General features: G+C 33.8%; 1 protein-coding gene across 1 annotated transcript in view; it reads left to right on the forward strand.

Moving 5' to 3' along the window:
- Positions 1 to 23,149, forward strand: part of NNT (nicotinamide nucleotide transhydrogenase) — a 112,584-nt gene that overhangs the window by 47,267 nt on the left and 42,168 nt on the right. The window contains exons 8-17 of the mRNA XM_051990558.1: positions 914 to 1,047; positions 1,687 to 1,878; positions 2,111 to 2,264; positions 5,650 to 5,811; positions 9,197 to 9,307; positions 10,504 to 10,649; positions 16,628 to 16,823; positions 18,524 to 18,757; positions 20,009 to 20,169; positions 22,815 to 22,994. Coding sequence (XP_051846518.1) covers positions 914 to 1,047; positions 1,687 to 1,878; positions 2,111 to 2,264; positions 5,650 to 5,811; positions 9,197 to 9,307; positions 10,504 to 10,649; positions 16,628 to 16,823; positions 18,524 to 18,757; positions 20,009 to 20,169; positions 22,815 to 22,994 — 1,670 coding nt within the window. The remainder of the gene's footprint in view (positions 1 to 913; positions 1,048 to 1,686; positions 1,879 to 2,110; positions 2,265 to 5,649; positions 5,812 to 9,196; positions 9,308 to 10,503; positions 10,650 to 16,627; positions 16,824 to 18,523; positions 18,758 to 20,008; positions 20,170 to 22,814; positions 22,995 to 23,149) is intronic.

Here is a 23,149-nt window from a genome sequence, read left to right on the forward strand (position 1 = left end):
ATGTTTTTATTTACAAGATATATATGCATAGGTAAATTTTCAGCATTGACAATTGCAAAACCCTTTGTTCCAACTTTTCCCTTCCTTCTTCGCATCCCTTCCCCCACATGGCAGGCTGACCAATACATGTTAAATATGTTAAAGTATAAATTAAATACAATATATACATTGAAATTATTGATCATTTTAAGATTGTGTAGGGAGGGAAGTGAAGTAACATCCGTTGTGTGATAAATTGGAAAAGTGGACTGAAGTAATATACATCGGAGAGATTCTCAGCTTTTATGGCTTCATAGGATTTGGAGCTAGAAGAGATTTCAGAGATGATGCAGTCTATTGTTCTCTTTTTACAATTGAAGTATCAGAGGAGCAGAAGAGGCTAAGTGATTTATCCAAAATTTACCCAATGGCAAACCTTACTCAGAACCCAGATCTTTTGAGCTACAGCATTTCATTGTTTTTTCCTTGCTGTTTTCTTACCTTTCTACAAGTGTTGTATGGCATATATCTGCTTATTTTAATTCGTTTATTTAGATTATTAGAAAGATGTGAGTTTTTCGATTTGATAATTATAGCTCCTATTTTATAGCCCTGCAAAATTTTACCACGTGATTTCCTCCCAGCAAACCTCTCATTATATCGCCATTTTACCGATGAGGAACCTGAGACTGAGAGCTAGCATTGAAATCCACATCTCTGACCTTAAGCCCAAGTCACTTTCCTTCGTACCACATTGCCTATAGATTATTGGAAATACCCAGTGATTTAGGATCAGTGCCCTATGTCCAAAATTATGGTGTCAACATACAAGAGGATATTGCCATAATCATTAGAAGAATTTTTCGCCTAGGTTGCCTGGTTTTTAATGTACGTAGTTTGCACTCTTTTCTTTATGGTTTTATTTTTTTCCTAGGTAAAAAAGCTCCAATTTTGTTTACAAAAGACATGATTGAATCAATGAAGGAAGGCTCAGTTGTTGTAGATTTAGCAGCTGAAGCAGGAGGAAACTTTGAAACTACTAAGCCAGGAGAACTTTATGTCCATAAGGTACTGTTAACAATAGTAATGGTTGCAGTAATGATGCATTTTGCTGATGCAGTGTGTCTGTGTTTAGGAACCAAAATATAGCTTATAAAAATATCACTACAAGTATTTATTAAGCATTTTTTATGTACTTTAATAATTGTCATTATAAGGGATGCAAAGAAAAAAATGAAACCATTCCTGCCCTCAAAGAGCTTGTTTTAGACTTGGGTTTGTATATGAGGCTGGGGAGGGGGCTGAAACACATGTATAAAAGATACATGAATATAAAATACATGCAAAGTAATTTGCAAGAGGTGTAGTTAGATTGAGGCTTAGCAAACTCAGTGGTCTGCCCTATCTGGTAATTTTTTTCTTTAAAGGGATTTTAAAAAAATCACATTGATGTAATGTATTTATAGGCAAAAATTGTATATTATAAAAACACTTAAATATGTAGGAGTTAGCTATAATTATAAAATACCATTAGACAGTGAAATTACTTAAGGGCAGAGACTTTTCTTTGGCTCCCTTAGCATTTAGCTCAGTATCTGGCACAAAATAGGAGCTTAACAAATATTTATTTGACTGAATGAAATTAAAGCTATGCTATCTTTTAAAATTTGGTGATGAGCTTTATTAATTCTAATTTTTTTTTCCTAGGGAGTTACTCACATAGGCTACACAGACCTTCCTAGTCGAATGGCTACCCAGGCCAGTACGCTGTATTCAAACAATATTATCAAACTTCTAAAGGCAGTCAGCCCTGACAAAGATAATTTCTATTATGAGGTGAATGATGACTTTGATTTTGGCACAATGGGCCATGTTATTAGAGGGACTGTGGTAATGAAGGTAAGTAAGCCTTTTAATTCAGCCTATTAATTTCTTATGTCATGTGGATTATCTTTTATGGATTTCTGTTTAAGACAAAATATTACTTTAGGTTTTGTGGATGTGTTGTAACAAAAATTTATTAGTGTTTAAAAAATAGCTTTTTAGCAAAACAGAAAAAGATCCAGCATCATGACTGTTTAAAAACATTTTTGTTATTCTGATATTTATTTAATTTTCTAATTTCTGTTAGGATGGCAAGATAATTTTCCCAGCACCAACACCAAAAAATATTCCTCAGGGAGCCCCTGTGAAACCAAAGACAGTAGCTGAGCTTGAAGCTGAGAAAGCAGCTAGTGTTACCCCATTCCGCAAGACTTTGACTACAGCATCTGCGTACACAGCAGGTAAGGGATAGTATATTTGCCTCTCCTGTTCCCTACACTCATACCTCCCCCATTGAGAATTATTTAATTTGAGCTTCATAAATAATACATAGATACCAAAATTATTTATAAATCTTCCAAAAGCCTTATATTGTTGATTAAATTTTATTGGCAATTGGGTACTTATAAAATAATTTTCCCTTAGAGTAGGAGTTTTTAACCTGGGACCTCTGAACTTAAAAAAAAAAATTGATGACTTTTTGTTCGTTATCCAATTTATGCCATTTTATTCAATGAAAAATCTGATTTTGAAAATGATTAAAATCCTTTGCTCTAGAGGAAGAACTTTATGAAATTCTTTAGTTAGTTAAAGGATTTTGGCTTTTTTGAAGTTGCAGAATGATAATATATGAAAATACATATTGAATCTATGAAGATAAATCACTCATTTCTTTTTTTTTTGGTGGGTATAAAACCAACCAACTATGATTGTCTACAGAGTTGGGTATCATTGGGGAATCCAAGTGTTTGTCTGAAGAATAAGACCTGGGATACAGGTATAGCTGTCATGTATTTAACATGTTAAATGTTAGCCTCATTAAGGACCTTTTAATTCTTATCCTGCTTTACAACTTACTAGTCATTATTTGTTTCTAACTGTGAGTTAGTTATAGCTTTAAAATGTGGTTATAGATAGTAACACATGCTTACTTGCTAAACTTGTTACCCTTGAAATTTTTAATATAGGGAATGATTGTAGATAGGCTTTTAGTTCTTTGGTCACAAATTTCCCTTTTAACTTAAATTTCTGCCTGGCCAAAAGTAGAAGCATAATTATCAACAATTAATAGACAAATTTAACTTTTGTATTATTAGATGCTTTAAAGTTCGCTAGCAGATCTTGGGATCATCCATCTATCCATCCATCCGTCTATTCATCATTTATTTATTGCCACGCTAAATAAGCCACTAACCATCTATAAAGGCACCTTAGCCTCTGTAAAATCCCAACTTTATGGCTCCTAATTATGAATGGATGGACCATCATTAGCATTTATCATTTCATTTAAATATGCTGGTTAGTTTTATTTATTTTTTTTTGGTTCATTTAACTTTGTGGCATTTTGTCTATATAGTGAAGTATCTCTTCCAAAACCTTTTGAGATTACTGAAATACAAATTAGATTTTCTTGTCTGGGACTTCATTTACTTTTTTTTTTTGAGTCATGATCAGTGTATTTAAATAAACATTAAGGTAGTGAATTCCTGCTTTAGAAAAGAAGGCCTTTATTGGATTTCTTTATCCTTATGAACTAGTGTGCATCTTATCCTAATTTGCATATTTTAATGAATTTAAACAATTGATCAGGAGCTGACTAAATTGCATTTCTCAAAATGGGGAACTTTAAAAAAAAATCTCCATTTTTTAGGTAACCCAGGTATGAGAATCTTATTGTTTTCTTAGTTTACCTTTTATATTTCATAACATTTTAAGTAGTTTACAGTGAAATGACTTCCTTGATCTTCATATTAATCTTGTGAAACAGACAGCACAGGAATTATTATTTTCATTTTACAGATGAAGAGTCCTAAGGATTAGTGAAATTATAGGCATGCTGAAGGCCATATAGCCAATAGAGTTGGGATAGAAAGATAGTCTTCTGATTTTCATGTCCTGCGGGCTGTTACTTATATTGACTTTTTGTTTACTATCTGAATATGAGAGCCATCCATCTTTTTAATGTACTTTTCTTTTGTTCTTTCAAAAAGATCAAAGAAGCAGCATAATAGAAACCATTATAAAAACCTGCCTGAGAGGAAAATATTCAGTTTACTCCAGTGTAATGATTAGGAAGAAAAATGTCACTTCGTTTGTGTGAAACATGAACACATTAGAAAAAAAAAATCTTGGCTAACCTATAAAATTTAAGTATTGCTTATCTATTATTAAGTGGTTTTGCAAATAGTTAAGTAGCCAGACATTTTGAAATAGTGTATCAGTAGAAATAGTACAAGAATATTACACATGCTTCTGCCTTATAAAATAGTAGATTTAGAACTGGAAGGAGATTATTGAGCCCATCTCTCTCCTAGGGCCATAGGTTGAGTTGGAATGGCTCTCAGAGGATGTCTAGTCCAGTCTTTTCATTTTATTGATGAGACAACTGAGATCAAGTTAAGTGACTTAGCCAAGGTTACATGACCATTACGAAAGAGAGCTGGGATTTGAACCCAGTTTCTCTGAATGGGAGCTTTCCTAAATACTCTAGTTGCTTCATCTGTAGAATGACATTTCCCTTCAAGAAGATTTCTCTGTTAAGAAAGTTGAGTTCTCTTGCTATCATTCTCCCTCTTCTTCCCTTCCTCACTTACCACTAGGTAACCCTGGTCTTCTGTGGAGGAATAGCCTCACATATGTTTGTTATTAAGAAAGGCGATAATTAAAGATGTATGTTCAAAACTGACTGTATTCTTCTGCACATTCTTAATTTAATTTGTGTTTTTTTTTCTTTTTAAAATCACATTTGCTGACTTGGTGCTGAAGCTGGTGCTCATGGCCCTGGCCAACAGAACAATCCAGCTTCAGGAGCAATTGCAACACTTTGGCTCCCTGGGCTGGTGGACACCATATGTTTTAGGGAGGTGCCGGAGTGAATGAAATCCTTCCTACTCCTTTTAACCTTCTTCCCTCACTCAGCCAAATTTTAGAGTGGCATAAATTTGGCTTTTTAAAAGCTATATCCTTGCCAAACCAAAAAATGCCTTGGTGCATTGTATACAGGCCTGTGATTTGGGGAATAAGAAGATTTGTTTAACAGCTAGATGGCCCTGTCTATGTTTAATAGTCAGAGAATAGTCAGAGAGTGAGTGGGAGAGAGTCAGAAGAAAATGTGTAAGTTATTGCTGAAATGATTCATAAATATTACCATCTTTGAAATTTTCTCCTTTTTTCAGATTGTTAAGGAGCTGGATTTTGACCATAAGTATCTCAGGCTCTTTTTCTTTTTAAAAATTAAATCCACTATTTTGTTTTATTGATGATAAATATTTTTACTTCCTAGTCTTTTCCAAGTATTTCCCATTCCCCTGGTTTGTCTTCCCATATTTGCAAATTAAAAAGAAGTTATACAAAACTAACCAACATAAACGTCTGAGTCAGCACAAGTGACATTTTAGTACTCCCATTTCTGTGCCTCCATTGGTCTCCTGTTATTAACTGTTGAATTTTTGCTTTTCATTATTTAAATAAACAAAAATTTACTATCGGTTGTCAGGGAAGATAAATGTACTTTGAAAGCATTGACTATGCTATATTTCTTCTTTAATGTGATTATTAACTTTCTTAGTTCATACTTGTAATAACTTTTTTTTTTTTTTTTTTTTTTTTAATGTTGTCTTTCTCTAGGTCTAACTGGTGTACTTGGTTTGGGCATTGTAGCTCCCAATTCAGCTTTTTCTCAGATGGTGACAACTTTTGGATTAGCTGGCATTGTGGGCTACCACACAGTTTGGGGTGTCACTCCTGCTCTCCACTCACCTCTGATGTCTGTAACTAATGCTATCTCAGGTATGGGAGTTTTTAATCTTAAGTTTTCTTCCAGGTTAGTTAGTTTTTTTTTTTTTTTTTAAGATTTCAATCTAATAATACTTGTACTTTAATAGCATGCTTAAAGCTTATGTGAGTATATTAAAAGGATTGTTTCAGAAAATTTTGGTGTCTTAGGTAGTGTGCTCTGCTTCCTGGTAGAAATTAAATACCATTTTGGGGAATTTGATGATGTGAACTATTTTAAAGTTTTTGTTGTGGATGTTACAAATTTTGGCATTGTAATGTGTTTGTGCCAAACTACTTGGCAAAGTCTGAAAATGTCTAGGGATCAATTGGTACGTAATAAAATTAGCATTGATTAGTGTCTAATATATTTTAGGAGTGGGAGATACTGATGTATAGATTAAATAGTTCCTGCCCTCAAGGAGTTTCCATTCTCTTTGAGGGGATGGGATTAGATATGTTGATCTACAAAAAACTGTATTGCATTAAAAATGTATCAAGTGTGAAAATCATATTGAATAGCATAACTTAAAGTGAGTGGAAATATTCAGTATTCTTAGAAAAGGGGCCTGATGAGCAACTCATGGGGTTCTTAATGTTTCCCGAGACTAAGAATAGTTTTAGCAATGTAACATTTGACATAGGTGGACCATGTCAGGTTATAGTAAGATATAAGTTCCTTATTGACTGGGATCTTTTATGTCAATCCCACTGGAAAGCTGCACAGAATGGCAGAAGACTGAATCCCAGAATCCCAGGGTGGGAAAAGGCCTCATAGATCATTTGGTCCAAGACTCAGAGCAAGAATCTCTGTTATGATAAAAGGGCTGAGTTTATGTTGTTTCTCTGCCCCATAATAGGCATATGATCTTGGAAAAGTCACTTTTTTTTCCTTGGCTTTAGTTTCTCATCTGTGAAATGCGTATGATAATAATTACATTATCTACCTCACAGAGTTGAGTTGAAGAAAATGGTTGTAAGCCTTAAAGCATTACTAAAATGTAATTAGTTTTTATTACATTTGTATCCCACAAAGGGCCCAAGATTGCCTTGCATATAGTAGGTGCTTAGTAGATGTTTGTTTCCTTAATGGAAAGTAGCTAGGAAACAGCTCTTTTAATAGGTCTATATGCTGTCTTACAAAAGAAAATTTGAAGCATATAGCTTTCCTTATTTGAAACTCTGAAAAATTAATAACCAGAATGCCTTCAGACTGTCCTGCTTAAAGTGAATTTGGGATTCCTTGGGTCATTTTTCATGGTTTATGTTAAATCTCAGAGGGAAATTAGTCACAGCTTTAAAAACAATGTTTTTGTACCTTTGCATATCTAAATATTTTTTTCTTCCCCACTAAATAAAAACTATTGTTCAGATATTTTATATTCATCTTGTAAAAAACCTCCATGTTCATTTTCTATGTCACAGATGTCATCTATAAGACATGTTATTTCGTTTTTAAATCATCACACAAATTACAAAATATGGAGATGAAATCAGTGTTCTGGCTTAACTAGAAACAGCTGGGTAACACTGGGTACAGCACTGGTCTTGGAGTCAGGATGATTTGAGTTCAAATATAGCCTCAGATACTAACTGTATGACTCTGAGCAAGTCACTTGATCTCTGTCTACCTCTATTTCCTCAACTATAAAATAAGTAATATAACCTCATATATTTCCTAAGATTGTTGTGAGGATAAAGTACTATTTAAGTACTTGGCAAAGTGCTTGACATATAGTAGGATACTTAATAAATACTTATTTTCTTCTTCCCTCCCTTTTTCCTTCCTTCCCTTCTTTTATTTCCTTCCTCCTTTCCTCCCTCCCTTTTTCTTCTCTTCCTCTCTTCCTTCCTTTCTTCCTCCTTTCTTCTCTCCTTTTCTTTCTTCCCCCCTTCCTCTCTTCCTTTCTTCCTCCCCTCCCTGCCTTCCTCCCTCTCTCCCTTCCTTCCTTCTTTCTTCTCTCTTTCCCTCCCTCCCTTCCTCTCTCCATACATCCTTCCTGTTCTGTCTCTCCCTTACCCCCTATCCCTCCCTCTCTTCTCTCCTCCCTCTCCCTCCTTCTTTCCTTCTCCTTCCTCCTTTCTTTCTTCTCCCTCCCCTTCCCTCCTTTCTTTCTTCTTCCTCCCCCCATTCCTCCCTCCCTTTCTCTCCCTCTCTCCTTCCCTTTCTCTCTCGCCCTGCCTTCCTTCCCTCTCTCCCCCTCTCCCTTCTTTCTCCCCTCCCTCTCCTTCCTTCCCTCTCTCTTCCTCCACACTCTTCTTTCCTCCTCTCCCTCTCCCTCCTTCCTTTCCTCCCCCTCTATCTCTAAACCTCCCTCCTTTCCTCTGCCTATCTCTTCCTTCCCTCTTTCTCTTGCTCCTCCCTCCTCCTCTTCCTCTTCCTCCACACTTCCTCTTTCTCTTCCCTTCTGTCTCCCTCCTTCCTTCCTTCCCTCTCCATCTCTCTCCTTCCATTTCTCTCTCTCTCTCTCTCTCTCTCTTTCTCCCCCTTTCTCCTCTCTCTCCCTCCACATTCCTCTTTCTTCCCCTCCCTCCTTCTTTCCCTCTCTATCTCTATCCCTCCCTCCATTTCTTTCTTTCTTTCTCTCTCCCCTCTTCCTCCTCTCCTTCTCCCTCCTCCCTTCCCTCTCCCCCCACACTTCCACTTTCCCCTCGCTTCTCTCTTCCTCTTTCCTTCCCTCCCTCCCTCTCTATCTTCCTCCCTCCTTCTGTTCCTTCCTCCCTCCCTTCTTCCCTTCCCCTTCCTGTTTTTCTTCCCTGTGACAGATTTTTTCTAATCATAAAAGTACATCTTCACTTCAATGAATATTTATTAACCATATATTATGTGGTTAGGTGCTGAGGATACAAAGATAAATGATTTAGCCCTAATTGGAAGAATATTGGTGGGATTTGGGGGATCTTGGCATTCTTCTAATGCAATTTCTAGTTGTTCATTTGGTCAACAAGCTTTTATTAAGTATCTATTGTGTTCTTACTGTTCAAAGGGCAGGTCCATTTTATGGGTGGAAGACATTTGATTCAGATTGAGGTTGTGACTTGTGCAAACTTAAAAAACTAGTAAGAGAAGAAGCTGGGCTTTCAAATTCAACAAACATCAATGAGTCACCTGCTGGTATAGCTCTTGCTGCCTTAAATTTGAGTCTAGGTATTGACTCCTAGACCAGGACCTTTTCTATATTCCCATTCCAATCCTGGAAAAATGTTGCATAGCCAGGCAATCTTAAATTATTATCTATACAATTTTTATGAAATAGTAATTAGAGTTTTGTTGCCTTTTTAAAAAATTGGAGCATTTTTTTCTGTACTTACTACACATGATTGAAGTGAGAAGGGAGCATTGTTTTGATTTGGGAATTTCTTTATCTGTCATTTTACGCTGTTTATTCTTCCTTCCTAGGTTTGACCGCAGTTGGAGGGTTGGCACTAATGGGAGGACACATCTATCCTTCTAATACACCTCAGGGTCTTGCTGCACTTGCTGCTTTCATATCTTCTATCAATATTGCAGGTACCTGGGTTCTCCTGTTGATGATACAGCACCTGTGAAACTCCAGCTCCCTTGTTCATTTACTGTTACGATTAGAACGTAAAAAAAATACAAAGTATTGTCAGCTATACAGGAATTCAATTGAGAATTAAGAAATTTTGTCCTCAAGTCATGAAACCCCTTTAAAAGGAATGTCATACTCATCTGTTTTTTTTTAAACTATATTTCTTGGAAGTTCCCATAATTAAAAAGAATTTCTTGCCATGGATAAACTGGAAAATTATTTTAGATATAGATCTGAATTGAATTGGCTCAGACATATCATTATAGTATCTATAAATAGGCTTAGGAATTTTTCTGAAACTGTACTTATCAATCTATTAATATCAGTGATTGTTCTTGAAAATAAAAAATCTGGCATGACTTAGAGTTTTCTCCGCACTGTTTAAAGAACTTTAATATACTGTGGTGCCATTGGAAAAAATACTGATTTTGGGGTCACAAGTTGTTGTTCAGTTGTTTTTCAATCGTGTTAAATTCTTTTGACCCCATTTGGAATTTTTTTGGGAAAGGTATTGGAGTGATTTGCCATTTCCTTCTCCAGCTCGTTTTACAGATGAGGAAACTGAGGCAAAAAGGGTTAAATGAATTGTCTAGGTTCACAGAGCTAATAAATGTTTGAGGCTGGATTTGAACTCTGGTCTTCTCAACTCTAAAAGTGGTATTTAAATCCTGGGTCTGCTATTTGCTACCTCTTTGAGTTTGTTAAGATGTTGAACCTCTCTTTAGTTCTCACATGTAAAATGAAGGAGTTGGATCACATGACCTAATTTAGAAGGTAACTTTAGATCTACGATGCTATGAACTCGACATGTTTTTGATTGTTTTATCAGAATTAATTATAATATTGTTTAATAGGCAGAACAGCAAATTAGAAATAGATTCATGACCTTTGAGCTTTTGTGTTTTCCTTCTATTTGAAATATTATTTTTAGTCATGTGGAAATAATTGGTTCTATACTCTGATAACATTTTTTCTAATTGAACTTGCTTCCTATACAATATACTTCTTCATATTTTATAGTTATAAAACAGATTAAATGACTTGTAGGTTATAAAGTTTCCTTTAAAATAGAAATAGCATTATGACTATTTAAGTAGTTTCTTCTTCATTGAAATAATTTCTTTAATTTTGAAATTTCATTTACTCTAATTAGGTGGTTTCCTGGTGACCCAAAGAATGTTGGACATGTTCAAACGTCCAACTGATCCCCCTGAATATAATTACTTGTATCTGCTCCCAGCTGGTACATTTGTTGGGGGTTATTTAGCTTCACTCTATGGTGGTTACAACATTGAACAGGTAAGAGACCGATTCACTTTTTTTTTTTTTTTTTTTTTTTAGCAATTTTCATATATATACATATATATGTATATGTATTTCCAATTAAACCTTATGTCTGAGAGTATGTGACCATCTGTTGAACCAATCAAAGCAGTGAAGCTGGAGGTATTTGGATAGAGTAGAAAGAACAATGAGGCTGAGTCACAGAACTATTCTTGGCCTTGCCATTAATTAGTTGTGTAATGGGATAATCCACTTATCTTTTCTGGTCTAACTTTCCCCATTTGTAAATGGAGCATGATAGTTTTGTTGCTTGGTCATTTCAGTTGTGCCTTACTCTTTCTTTGCAAAGTCACTAGAATGGTTTGCCATTTTCTTCTTAGCTCATTTTATAAATGAGGAAATTGAGGCAAACAGGATGGTCTTAAGGCTAATAAGTATCTGAGGCCAGATTTGAACTTGGGGCTTTCTGACTCTAGGCCTCTAGATGGCACCCTATCTACTGTGTTACATAGTTGCCCTTCTAGTATGATAGTACCCTTCTGCCAAGTCAACTTACCTCCTTTGCAGCATTATTATTATTATTATTATTTTTAATAATAATATCTTTTTATTTTTCAAAATACATGCAAAGATAGTTTTCAACATTCACCCTTGAAAAAAACCTTGTGTTCCACATTTTTCTCCTACTTTCCTCTTTTCCCTCCTCTAGATAGCAAATAATCTAATATAGGTTAAATGTGTAATTTTCTAAATGTATTTCCATGCTGTATTTATCATGCTGTACAAGACAAATCATATCAAAAGAGGAAAAAAATGAGAAAGAAAAAAACTAATAAATAACAACAACAACAAAAAGCTGGAAATACTATGTTGTGATCCACATTCAATTCCTATAATCCTCTCTCTGGATGTAGTTGGCTCTCTCCATCACAAGACTTTTGAAATTGGCTTGATTTGCTCATTGTTGAAAAGAGCTATGGCCAACACAGTTGATCATCACAAAATCCTGTTGCTGGGTATAATGTTCTCTTGGTTCTACTCACTTCACTCAGCATCAGTTCATGCATGTCTCTCCAGGCCTTTTTGAAATTAGCGTTTTGCAGGATTATTGTGAGAGAAGATTAAAATAGATGAATGATGGGTTTTTTTTTTAAAGATTGTTCTTTGCAGGTATATTTATTGTTTTTCAAATGCCAGACTTTTGAATTAAAATAATCTTTTCTGTTCTTTACCAAACGAGCCATTTCTCTTAACAATTTGATCATTCAGTTTGATGATCATTTCTTATGGGACTATTATAATACCATTATGTTGTGACTAATATAATACTATCCTTGCTACTCTGGCTGCTAGAAAAAGATAGTTGTCATCATCATCAACATCATCTTCTTCATCATCATCATCATTATCCTGCTAGCATTTATAAAGTAATTTACAAATATTATTTTACTTTGTCCTCATAACCACCCTGGGAGGTAGGTGTTGTTGTTATTTTCATCTTGCAGATGAGAAAACTGAGACAGAGAGAAGTTACATAATTTTCTCAGGGTTACACATCTAATCAGTATCTGATTCCAAATTTGAACTCAGTTCTTGTTGACTTTAGGCCCAGTGGTCTGTCCAGTGTATCACCTAGTTTATGTTAGAGTACTGATGTCTATTTTAAAGTAAGTTCTTTTTTATAGTAATGGTTTCATAAGAAAACTAATATGGATCCAGAATTAGGTACATCATGAGTATATTTAAATTAAGTTCTTAAATCTACTGTTAATCTTCACATATTTTATATGTACTATATTTATGTTCATATTGTTTTCCTCATAAAATATAAATTTTTGGCATTATATGTATGGCATGTCATATTTTTTGACATTGTTTTTACAGATTTTTTTCTCTTTCTCATTTTAAAAAAGGATATAGGGACTATTTTTGAGTTCTTTTTGTATTGATAGATTAAATAGTCAAGCCAGAACTTGAATTGAGGTTAAGTTCGAAATTGGAATCTGTCAATACTTAAAATTTTTCTTGAGCTTAAAAAGATAGAAGGAAGGTCTTGGGGGAAAAATACGACTCTGAATTTTATACCTTCTTCCAGGGTGGAAGCATGATGAAATTTTATGGCACATTTAAAATGGTGTCATTGTGAATGGAAAGCAATCATTCATTATAAAGGTTTTTTTGATGACTATTGAATATACAATTCTTATTTGGGCTTGGCAACTTATATGAAACTTTTAAGCTGTGACCTTCAGAGAAATCAGCTCAGTACATAGACATGGTATCATTTTATTTAATATTCTTTTAGAGCCACAAAGGTACTCAAGATTGGTGTAACTCCTTTAAGTGAACCTAGAGAAACCATATTGTTTTAAAAACCTAGTATTTTATGTATTGTTTTAAGTGTTTATATTCTCACTTTTATTGATATAAATTTTAATATTGTAAAAACAGTGTGTATAAATAGAGGGCAATGAATAGAAACTGGCTTTCATGTTGAGCACCTGGGTTTAAATGTAGGCCCTGTCACTGTTTGTATGAGCTTAGTTAATGATAATATCTGTGTGCTCATTTCCTTATATTTAAAATAATTGGTTTGGACTGGATCAAAGGCAACAAATGTGTTGCTGAATCAGATTGAAATGTAATTTGATAATACTTAACATAATAAACATAAATAAAATAAAACATTGATAGTGTTAATATATGGTTTTTCTAAGTCAATATATGACCCTTAGTTATACTTTCCATATGGTTTAGTGGATTTCCTCTTTTTGTGGGTTTGACATGACTGGGCAAGAAGACCTTTAAGGTCCATTCCAGAGCTAAATTTATGGTATTCTGATTGTTTTTCTACATCAACAGACTTCTTCAAATAAATCATCGGAATTGAGTTGAATTGCTAGGCTTTCTTTATATCAAATAAAATTTTTTGTTTTTTATATATTTAATTTGTATTTTATTTTCTTAATTATATGTAAACAAAAAATTTTAACATTCTTTTAAAATAAATTTTGAGTTTAGAATTCTCTCCTTTCCTTCAGCCCCACCTACTTAGAAGGCAAGCAATTTGATACAGAGATTATATTTGTGCAGTCATGCAAAACATTTCCATATTAGCCTTGTTGCAAAAGAAAATTCAGACAAAAAAAAAAGCAATAATCCAAGAGTAATAAAGTAAAAACGATGCTCTCACCTCTGTTTAGATTGCGTCACTTCTCTCTTTTGGAGGTAGATAGCATTTTTAATTATAAGTTTTTCAGAATTGTCTTAGCTCAGTATATTAGTGAGAATAGCTAAGTCATTTATAGTAAGTGATCATTGTTCAATATTGTTGTTGTACTGTGTACAATGTTCTCCTGATTCTGATTATTTCACTTTGCATTAGTTCATGTAAGTCTTTCCTTCTGAGGGCATCCCACTTATCATTACTTTTTTTTTTCTTTCTTTGCTTCTTTTTTCTTTTCTTTCTTTCTTTCTTTCTTCTTCTTCTTCTTCTTTTTTTTTTATCCTGAGGCAATTAGGGTTAAGTTACTTGCCCAGAGTCACACAGCCAGGAAGTGTTAAGTGCCTGAGGTCAGATTTGAAGTTAGGTCCCCCTGACTTCAGGGCTGGTGCTCTATGTTAGCTAACTATCTCACTTACCATTTCTTATAGCACAATAGTATTCTATTGCAATCATCTACCAAAGCTTGTTCAGCCTTTCCTCAACTGATGAACATCTCCTCAATTTTCAATTTTTGCCATCACTAAAATTGCTGCTATAAATATTTTTGTACATATAGGTCCTTTTCCTTTTTGTTTAACTTTGGATCAGTTCACAAATACACCAACAGTGCATTAGTGTTCCAATTTTCCCACATCCTCTCCAACATGTTATCATTTTCCTTTTCTTTCGTTTTAGCCAAGGTTTGAGGTGGTACCTCAGAATTATTGTAATTTGTATTTCTCTAATCAATAGTGATTTGGAGCATTTTTTTCCCTGTGACTATAGATAGCTTTGATTTCTTCATCTCAAAACTGCTTGTTCAAATCCTTTGACCATTTATCAATTGGGGAATGACTCATTATTATAAATTTGAATCAGTTCTTTATAAATCTGAGAAATGAATCCTTTTTCAGAGAAACTTGCTATAAAGTTTTTTTCTTCCAATTTTCTGCTTGCCTTCTAATTTTGGCTATTTGGGTAAAACCTTTTTAATTTGATTTATCAAAACTATCCATTTACACCTTGTAGTGCTCTTTTTCTCCTTGTTTGGTCATAAGTTCTTATCTTTTCCACAAATCTGACACCTAAGTAAAATATTCTTTATCATGTTTTACAAAGTAGTTTAATAAAAGTTCATTATAAAATAATAATCTGCTCTTTCTAGTACTTTCTACTTCTTTCCCCATTGAATGATTAAAAACCCCCAAAGATAAAAAACTTGGTAAAACAATTTCCACATTAGCTATGTCTGAAAACATATATCTCTTTCTGCATGTAATATCCATCATCTCTATCAGGAGGTAAATGATGTGTTTCATTTTTATTCTTTTGGACTTGTAGCTCATCTTTGCATTGATTAGCATTCTAAATCGAAGTTAATTTTTTTCTATAATGCTGTTTTCATTCATTTCATTCTCTTAATTCTACTCATTTCACTTTGCGTCATTTCATAAAGGACTTCTCTAAAATAAAGATCTGTCTCTGAAATGATCCATTTCATCACTTCTTGTGCATATATTCTGTTACATTGTGGTAAAGTTAAAAAATTTGTTAACCTATTCCCAAATAAGAGGACTTTCCCCTTAGTTTTCCAATTTTAGCTACCATCAAAAGAGCTGCTATAAATATTTTTACACTTAAAGATCCTTGTAGTATTTTTCTTAAAGGAATTTCTCGTTTTTCTTTATTATATTCTGCCCAAAATAAGAATAGAACCCTACTATATTGTTTTTGTCCTTTTCTGATTATGTTGAGTATCTCACAAAAGTCTGCCTATTGCATTTCTTCCCAAAGGCAATAATGAACAATTGTACTTTTACTAGATAATCTGATTATTGGATATTTTATGTAACAATTCTTCTAGCATTTGCTTTTCCTTCCTTACCCTAACCACCATATATTCTTTATCTAGAGAAATCTGAGCTATTATTTTCAGGTGTTCTTGAAAAATAGTATTCTGTTGGGCAGCTAGGTGGTACAGTGGATAGAGCACCAGCCCTGAAGTCTGGAGGACCCGAATTTAAATCTAGCCTCAGATATTTAACACTTCCTAGCTGGATGACCCTGGGCAAATCATTTAACCCCAATTGCCTCCGCAAAAAAAGGAAAAGAAAAAAAGAAATAGTATTATGTTATCTGTATCTTTGTGTATATACATTATTCAAATTTTTGTTTCTCTATGCTTAGTGTACTGAAGATCAGAAGTACATGACACATATTTGCCTTGTAAAATAAATATTCTCTTAAAAGTACATTTTTTTTGGGGGAAATTGAATACTTTATAGGATTTGTATACTTCTTTTTAGTAACCATTGGGTGGCACATTGGACAATGTGCTGGGTCTAGAATCAGGAAGACTTGAATTCAAATTTGGCTTCAGATACTTAAAAACTATGTATGAGGCAAATCACTTGTGGCACTTACATCCTAGGGTGGTTGTGAGGGACAAATGAAATGTCAGTAAAATGCTTATTATTGCACTTAATAATTGGTTTTATCCTCTCTTTCTCCCTTTCCTCTTTCCTTCTTTATTGTTTCTTCTCTCTCCCTTTCCATCTTTCTTTTCCTTCCTATACTTAACAAATAGGACAATAATTGTCCTATTTAACAATTGGGGAGGGGGACTCCTTAGAGTACTTTCTCAATCATCTTGGTTAAAATTATAATCTGGCCTTGGAGACTCATGACTTCACAAGAGCAATTCTCTCTTTTCAAATAATAATAATAATAATAATATATATACATATAATTTCTGATATTATAATCTTTTTCTCCTTCCTTTTAAAAGATGATGTATCTGGGCTCAGGTCTGTGTTGTGTTGGTGCCCTGGCTGGTCTTTCCACACAAGGAACTGCTCGTCTTGGAAATGCCTTGGGCATGATTGGTGTTGCTGGAGGTTTGGCAGCCACTCTGGGAAGTCTTAATCCCAATCCAGAATTGTTAGCTCAGATGTCTGGGGCAATGACTCTGGGTGGAACCATTGGTAAGAAATCAGATATAAAAATTAAGGAGATCACAACTCTTAAAATGAGAATCATTAAGAGGGTTTTTCTCTTCCTCCCTCCCTCCCTCCCTTCCTCCCTTCCTTCCTTCCCTCCTTTCCTTCTTTCCTTCCTTCCTTCCTTCTTTCCTTCCTTCCTTTCTTCCTTCTTTCCTTCCTTCCTTCCGTCCTTCCTTCCTTCCTTCCTTCCTTCCTTCCTTCCTTCCTTCCTTCCTCTTTTTTTAAGTATAACATTATATTTATACTTGGGTAGAGAGATACCAGATGTGAGCTTTATGTTTTTAGCTTGTTATAGTATTTCTTAGGTCTGTGTGTTTTTGGATTTTGCCTTTGCTAGGAAGCCTATAATAGCCAACATCCCAAAGTCCTATGGTTACTGAGTACTTCTAGACCTCTGAAGGCACATTTCATCCCTGCCTCATGCTACTATTTGACCCCTTGAGAGAACATTTAAAATTATTGGTCTAGAAAATTCCCAGGGCACATTGCCTTCTGTCATCTTCCCCAGGGTCCATGAAAAAACAGGGAAGTACTATATCTGTCAAGAAAAATGTATACTCCTTTCTTCTGCCTAAGGAATTGATTATAGAATAAAGTGTTGCAGTAATTGACTAATTATACCAAGCTTAAATGTTTTTCTCTTGCAAAAATACATCCAAGATGAAAATTAACGTCTAGCTGTAAGTTGGCATTAATTTTAAAGTGCTATTTTAATGTATTTGTTCCTGTATAATCATTTTTAAAAACAAATCTAGATATTACTATATTTATCCAATATACACCTTCAGTTTTTTTTTTTTTTTGTAGGACCACACATTGTTTTATTCATATCACTGCATATACTACTTGCTGGGGATTACATTTTTCTTTTTGCCACAGGAGTGCTTTTGGCCCTGATATGCGGGATATTCACAAACTCTTGAAGGACAACTGAAGGAAAATTGCCTGCTTGAATAGGCAATCACATGGGAGAGGTTAGAAAATCTGGTCCAGTGTAAAAGTTTGATTATCATGAATTCCAATAGTATTACGATTGCATAAACCAGTTGATATTCTCTCTCACCTCTTTGCCTATTTCTAGCTGTGCATTTCTTTCCAAAATACCCATATTACTATCCTATCATCCCTAACCTAGTAATTGAAGTCCTTGTAGACTCAGTCTGTTTGTTTTTTGGTGGGTTATAATAGGAGCTGAACAGGGATTTAGAGGATAGTACAGAATCATAGAAAGTGGGGAAAGAGAAATGGTGATTTTCCAGATTATGCTAGAAAGAGATAAGAATTGAAGGGAAAAAGATGAAAAGTACATTGAAATTGAGAAATGATATGGCAAAAAGACCTATGGATAAAAGAGTTATTGTGACCTGGATTCTGTTTCCCACGTGGTATACTGAGAAATGTGTGCAAGAGTGTAGAAGAGCTAGAGACTTTCTGGGAAGATGGCAGAGTAGATCATAAATTTCCAGACTCTCTAAATTTCCTCCACAGAGCCAATCTACCTTAATATCTTTGGAATCCCTGTAGAAAGTATCTCATTTACTATAGGATACTTAGTAAATAATTGTTGATTATCATAATAATGAGTAACTTTAATTACTTTTTGTTTCAGTTGCATATTGTTCTAGTTTGAAAGTTGGCAAGCTTTATTTTTGAATATTCTCTTTGTCTTTGGGCCTTCACAGGTTTGACAATTGCTAAGCGTATCCAGATTTCTGATTTACCTCAGTTAGTTGCTGCTTTCCACAGTCTGGTAGGTTTGGCAGCTGTGTTTACTTGTATAGCAGAATACATGGTTGAGTATCCACATTTTGCAGTGGATCCAGCAGCAAATCTCACCAAAATTGTGGCATATCTAGGAACTTATATTGGTGGTGTGACTTTTAGCGGCTCACTCATTGCCTATGGAAAACTGCAGGGTAAGTTATGAAGTTGGAGGTGAATGCATTTGTTTGCCTTTTTTTTTTTTTTTGTTTTTTTTTTTTTTTGTTCCAAGTTCTTTAGAACTTGTTTAAAGTTTTGAAAGTATTCTAATAAATTTTCTAAAAAATATTAAAGGAGCATTAGTTATTTAATACACAACTACATTTTCATCTTAGAAAATAGCCTATATTCATTCATTATCATGTCTCATAAATACTTGAAAGAGTCTATAAAAAGCATAAGCAAAGAGACTGAAGTCCCAAAACTTGCTTGAATTCATAGATTTTTAAATATCAAGGTTATTTGTCTCATATTGTGAAGACTTAAAAAAAAACCCCAAAAGTATTACAGTCCTTAATTAGAGAGCTCTTAGTCCATTAAGGACCAAAGTTGGCATTTGCACTTTGATATGTTCCTGAAGGATAGTGTGGGTGGCAACAGAAAGAACATTTTGGAATCTTTGTGTGATTGCTGGCACTATATGTTCTCTAAAAAAACTAAACAAAAAACTTCTACTATAATATTGTCAACATGGCAGCATTTGGAACTCCTAAATTCAATCATGAGAATAATAGAAATAGGGAATAAATCACATAGACTGTTTTTAGTGTTGTCTCAAAAAGGCAAACTCTCTAGAGATGCTATTTAAATGTCTTTCCAAAATTTACAATTAAAAAAATCCTTTCTTGCCTTTCCATAATTTGTTCATTCAACTTTAGTTTGAAACTTCCACAAAACTTAAAAATCACAAAAGAACCTCAAGCCTGAAACTTTCTTATTCTCTTACTGAGTCTTTAGCAACAATTAAGCAACAAAGACTCTCCCTTGGGCTCCACTGATATAATCAGGGATGCTCATGCACTAGGAAAGACTCATTTAAAGATGCAGTATTGAAGTTTTTAAATAAACAAAACCACACTTAACTAGTAATGTGTTGTTCATACCAGAGTAAAATCACTTTTTAAGATTCCAAAACAGTATTACAAAGGGTAAAGAAATGGTTGTGTTTCTGATCAAAGTAGGAGGAAGAAAAAACAGTTAAGTTAAACCAGACTCTGAATTTTCTCTGCCCCCATCAAAGTTCATTATGAGAAAGTACTTGAATTCCTTCTGTGTTTCAGTATCCTGTGTCATAGAGTCAATGTTCTGAATTTCCTTATATTAGTTTTACTTTTTTTTTTTTTTTTTAAGGGGAAAATAGTCTTAGCAAAGTTTCTAGATTCTGAAAAATACATGTTTGTTTCCAGGAATACTGAAATCTGCCCCTCTCCTCCTTCCTGGAAGGCATTTACTCAATCTAGGCTTGTTGACTACTAGTGCAGGTGGAATAATTCCATATATGCTTGATCCAAGCTACACTATGGGAATTACTTGTCTGGGTTCTGTGTCTGCTTTGTCAGCCATCATGGTAAGTAAATGAGGAATAGAATAAGACCATTGAAATTATTCATAAAACTATATTCTACTTATGTTTTATCTGTTAAATTTTCCTGATTGGGCTAATTCAGAATTGTTCATCTTGTTTTGTGCCTTCATCATTTCTAAAGATGTATAATGTTGTCCTTGACCTCTTATGAACTTGTAGGTATTGTAGAGTCTTTTTGAATCATTGTATTGAGCCAGTAATGGGCCTTTTCTATCTTGTGAAGTCTTTCTAATTGATTTATTGAGGTTATATTAAATAAACCTAAGTGCTTCCCAAGTAAAGAACTGTCATATGCTTTTGAGATCTTATATTAGAGCAGGAGGGATTAATTTGAAATAGATATCCTGACTGAGCTTCTTGGTATCCTCTGTACTTTACACAGTGTTTGGCACAGTGATACTTAATGCCTTTTTATTGATTGACTGAGTGGTTATATAACATGAAGCATTTATTACACATTGTATTTTCAACTATCAGCTAAATGTATTTTATTTTATTAAAATGTATTATTGTTTGTTTTTTTTTTCACATTGCTGTTCTGATGTCTTTTGTATCATAAAAGGAATTTGGTAGGATTCCTTCTTTGCTTATTTTTCAAATAGTTTATATAGTATTGGGATTAATTGTGCTTTATATATGCTTGTGAGTTCATTCTGATGTACTTTCCTTTTAATTATTGATTTTATTGTATAAATTATCCTTCCAGTTCTGCTTACTTTACTTTTCATCACTTCATATACGATTTTCCTAGACTTCTCTGAATTATTTGGGTTTATGGTTGTAATGTTCCATTAGATAATATATATTGTTTTCCAGACATTCCCCAATTAACAGGTATTCACCTTACCAATAACTACAAAAAGTGGTGCTGAAAATATTTTTGTATGCATAGGGTTTTCCCTTTATCCTTTATCTCTTTGTGATATGTCTAGTTGTGGCATTACGGTCAAGGAGTTGGAGTTCAGTGACTTTTATAAAGGAAGTAAATTTCCATAATAATTCTAAAGTTGAAGCCATTACTATAATGCATTTAAGATCCAGGAAAGAATTCAACAATTGCATTGTTTTTCTTTAGTTCTGTTTTTGGTTTCTTTGTTTTTGTTTTGTTTTGTTTTGTTTTTGGACTTAATTGAAGCTCCAAGAAGGAAAATCATTGTGATGTCATTAATGGAGATTCAGTTTCTTGTGAAATCTTTCTAATTGATTTGCTCTGAGGTTAACTTAAGTGTTTCTCCAATAAAGAACTATCAGATACTTCAAAGATCTTATATTTGATATCTTACATTTGAAAAGAGATGAATTCTAAAAGAATTGCCTGAGTATAAGTTTCTTGACATAAGGAACTATCTTTTGCTTTTCTTTGTCTCCCAGCTTTTAGCATAGACACCTAGCTCATAGTAGATATTTAGTAAATTTTTTTTTGATTTATTGATTGCTTACCATGAAACATCTAAGAAAAGCATCTATAAAAGAAGGAAAGCACCCTGAATAGTCCAACTATTCCATTTAATCTTTATAAGGTACTTCTTAGGATATTATGAACTATAAAAAAAAACCAAACTTTTTTTTTTGCATACTCTGAAGCTCCTAGAAGGCAGGATCTATTTTTCACATTTGAATTTATATTGTATGGAATAAAGACCTGTCCTTAGAGCCAGGAGAACCTGAATTTAAGTCTTACCTTCAACACATACATACTGGTAGAGTGATCCTGGGCAAATCATTTAATCTTTGTTCTAGACAACTCTCTAAGACTATATATAACACTATTAGATTAGGAGTTTCCTTATCTGGAAGTTGCAAATCACAATGAAATCACAAGGCCAGTCCCTATCTCTTTGTATCCTTATTATCTGTCAGACTATCTTGCACATACTTAATTCTTAATAAGTGCTAGATTGTTGGATTTATTGCTTGGGAGAAGGGCTAATAAGATTGTGTGGAGTATTTAAATCTGTGTCATAAGAGTAACAGTGTCATATGCGGATGTTTCGTTTGGAAAAGAGAGAACCAGGGAAGGTAGCATAGAACATGTGTAGCTGTCTTCAAGCATTTAGTGTCCATTTCTGAATGATTTTAATAATTCATGTATGATTTTAAAATGTCATAATTTGCTATCTTGGTTAGCATATTTAAATCATAACTTTTTTTTTGCTATTATTTTATATGAGATTATAATTGGCACCTCTGTTCTTTTTTGAATTCACTTGAGACACGCATGTTAAATTTTGCTCCAGTGTCCCAAAATACTTCAAGATTTTAATGGTAACTCCCTTTAATCATAATGATCTCAAAAAATGTCTACCTCTTAAAAGTCTAAATAAATTTTAATTCCTTAGAAACATAATTATCTATTCATACTGGAAGATATTGTTTATACTTTATAGAAACTCTAGTCAGATTTTAGAAAAGTCAGACTTTAAAATAGATACTACAGCTCTGATTTGAGGTATACCTGAGCTATAGGAAAAGATTCAAGGGATTACAATAGTTTTTGATTAGTTAGATTTGTGACCTATATTCAGACTAGTAAAGTTCATCTACCTGTATGCTGTTGTTAAGTAAGTTGTTTAAAAATCTTATATTGCTTCTTGCCTACTAACTTGTTTTTGCTTTTCCTTTATCAGGGTGTGACTTTAACAGCTGCTATTGGTGGTGCTGACATGCCTGTAGTTATTACTGTATTGAACAGCTACTCAGGATGGGCCCTGTGTGCTGAAGGTTTCCTTCTTAACAACAACTTGCTCACTATTGTGGGTGCTCTGATCGGCTCCTCTGGTGCTATCCTTTCCTACATCATGTGTGTGGTAAGCAAGAAAACAAGTTTTTGGGGAAAGATATTAAAGTGACATTGAGAATTTGCAGTGAAAAATCAGAATATTTGTTGTTTTTTTTTTTTTTTTTTTAGTGGAAAATCAGTTTTACTTTTAAATGTTTTACAAAAATTTTAATTGAGGTCAAG

The sequence above is a fragment of the Antechinus flavipes genome, chromosome 1 (assembly GCF_016432865.1).
Source record: "Antechinus flavipes isolate AdamAnt ecotype Samford, QLD, Australia chromosome 1, AdamAnt_v2, whole genome shotgun sequence".
NCBI classification, from domain to species: domain Eukaryota; kingdom Metazoa; phylum Chordata; class Mammalia; order Dasyuromorphia; family Dasyuridae; genus Antechinus; species Antechinus flavipes.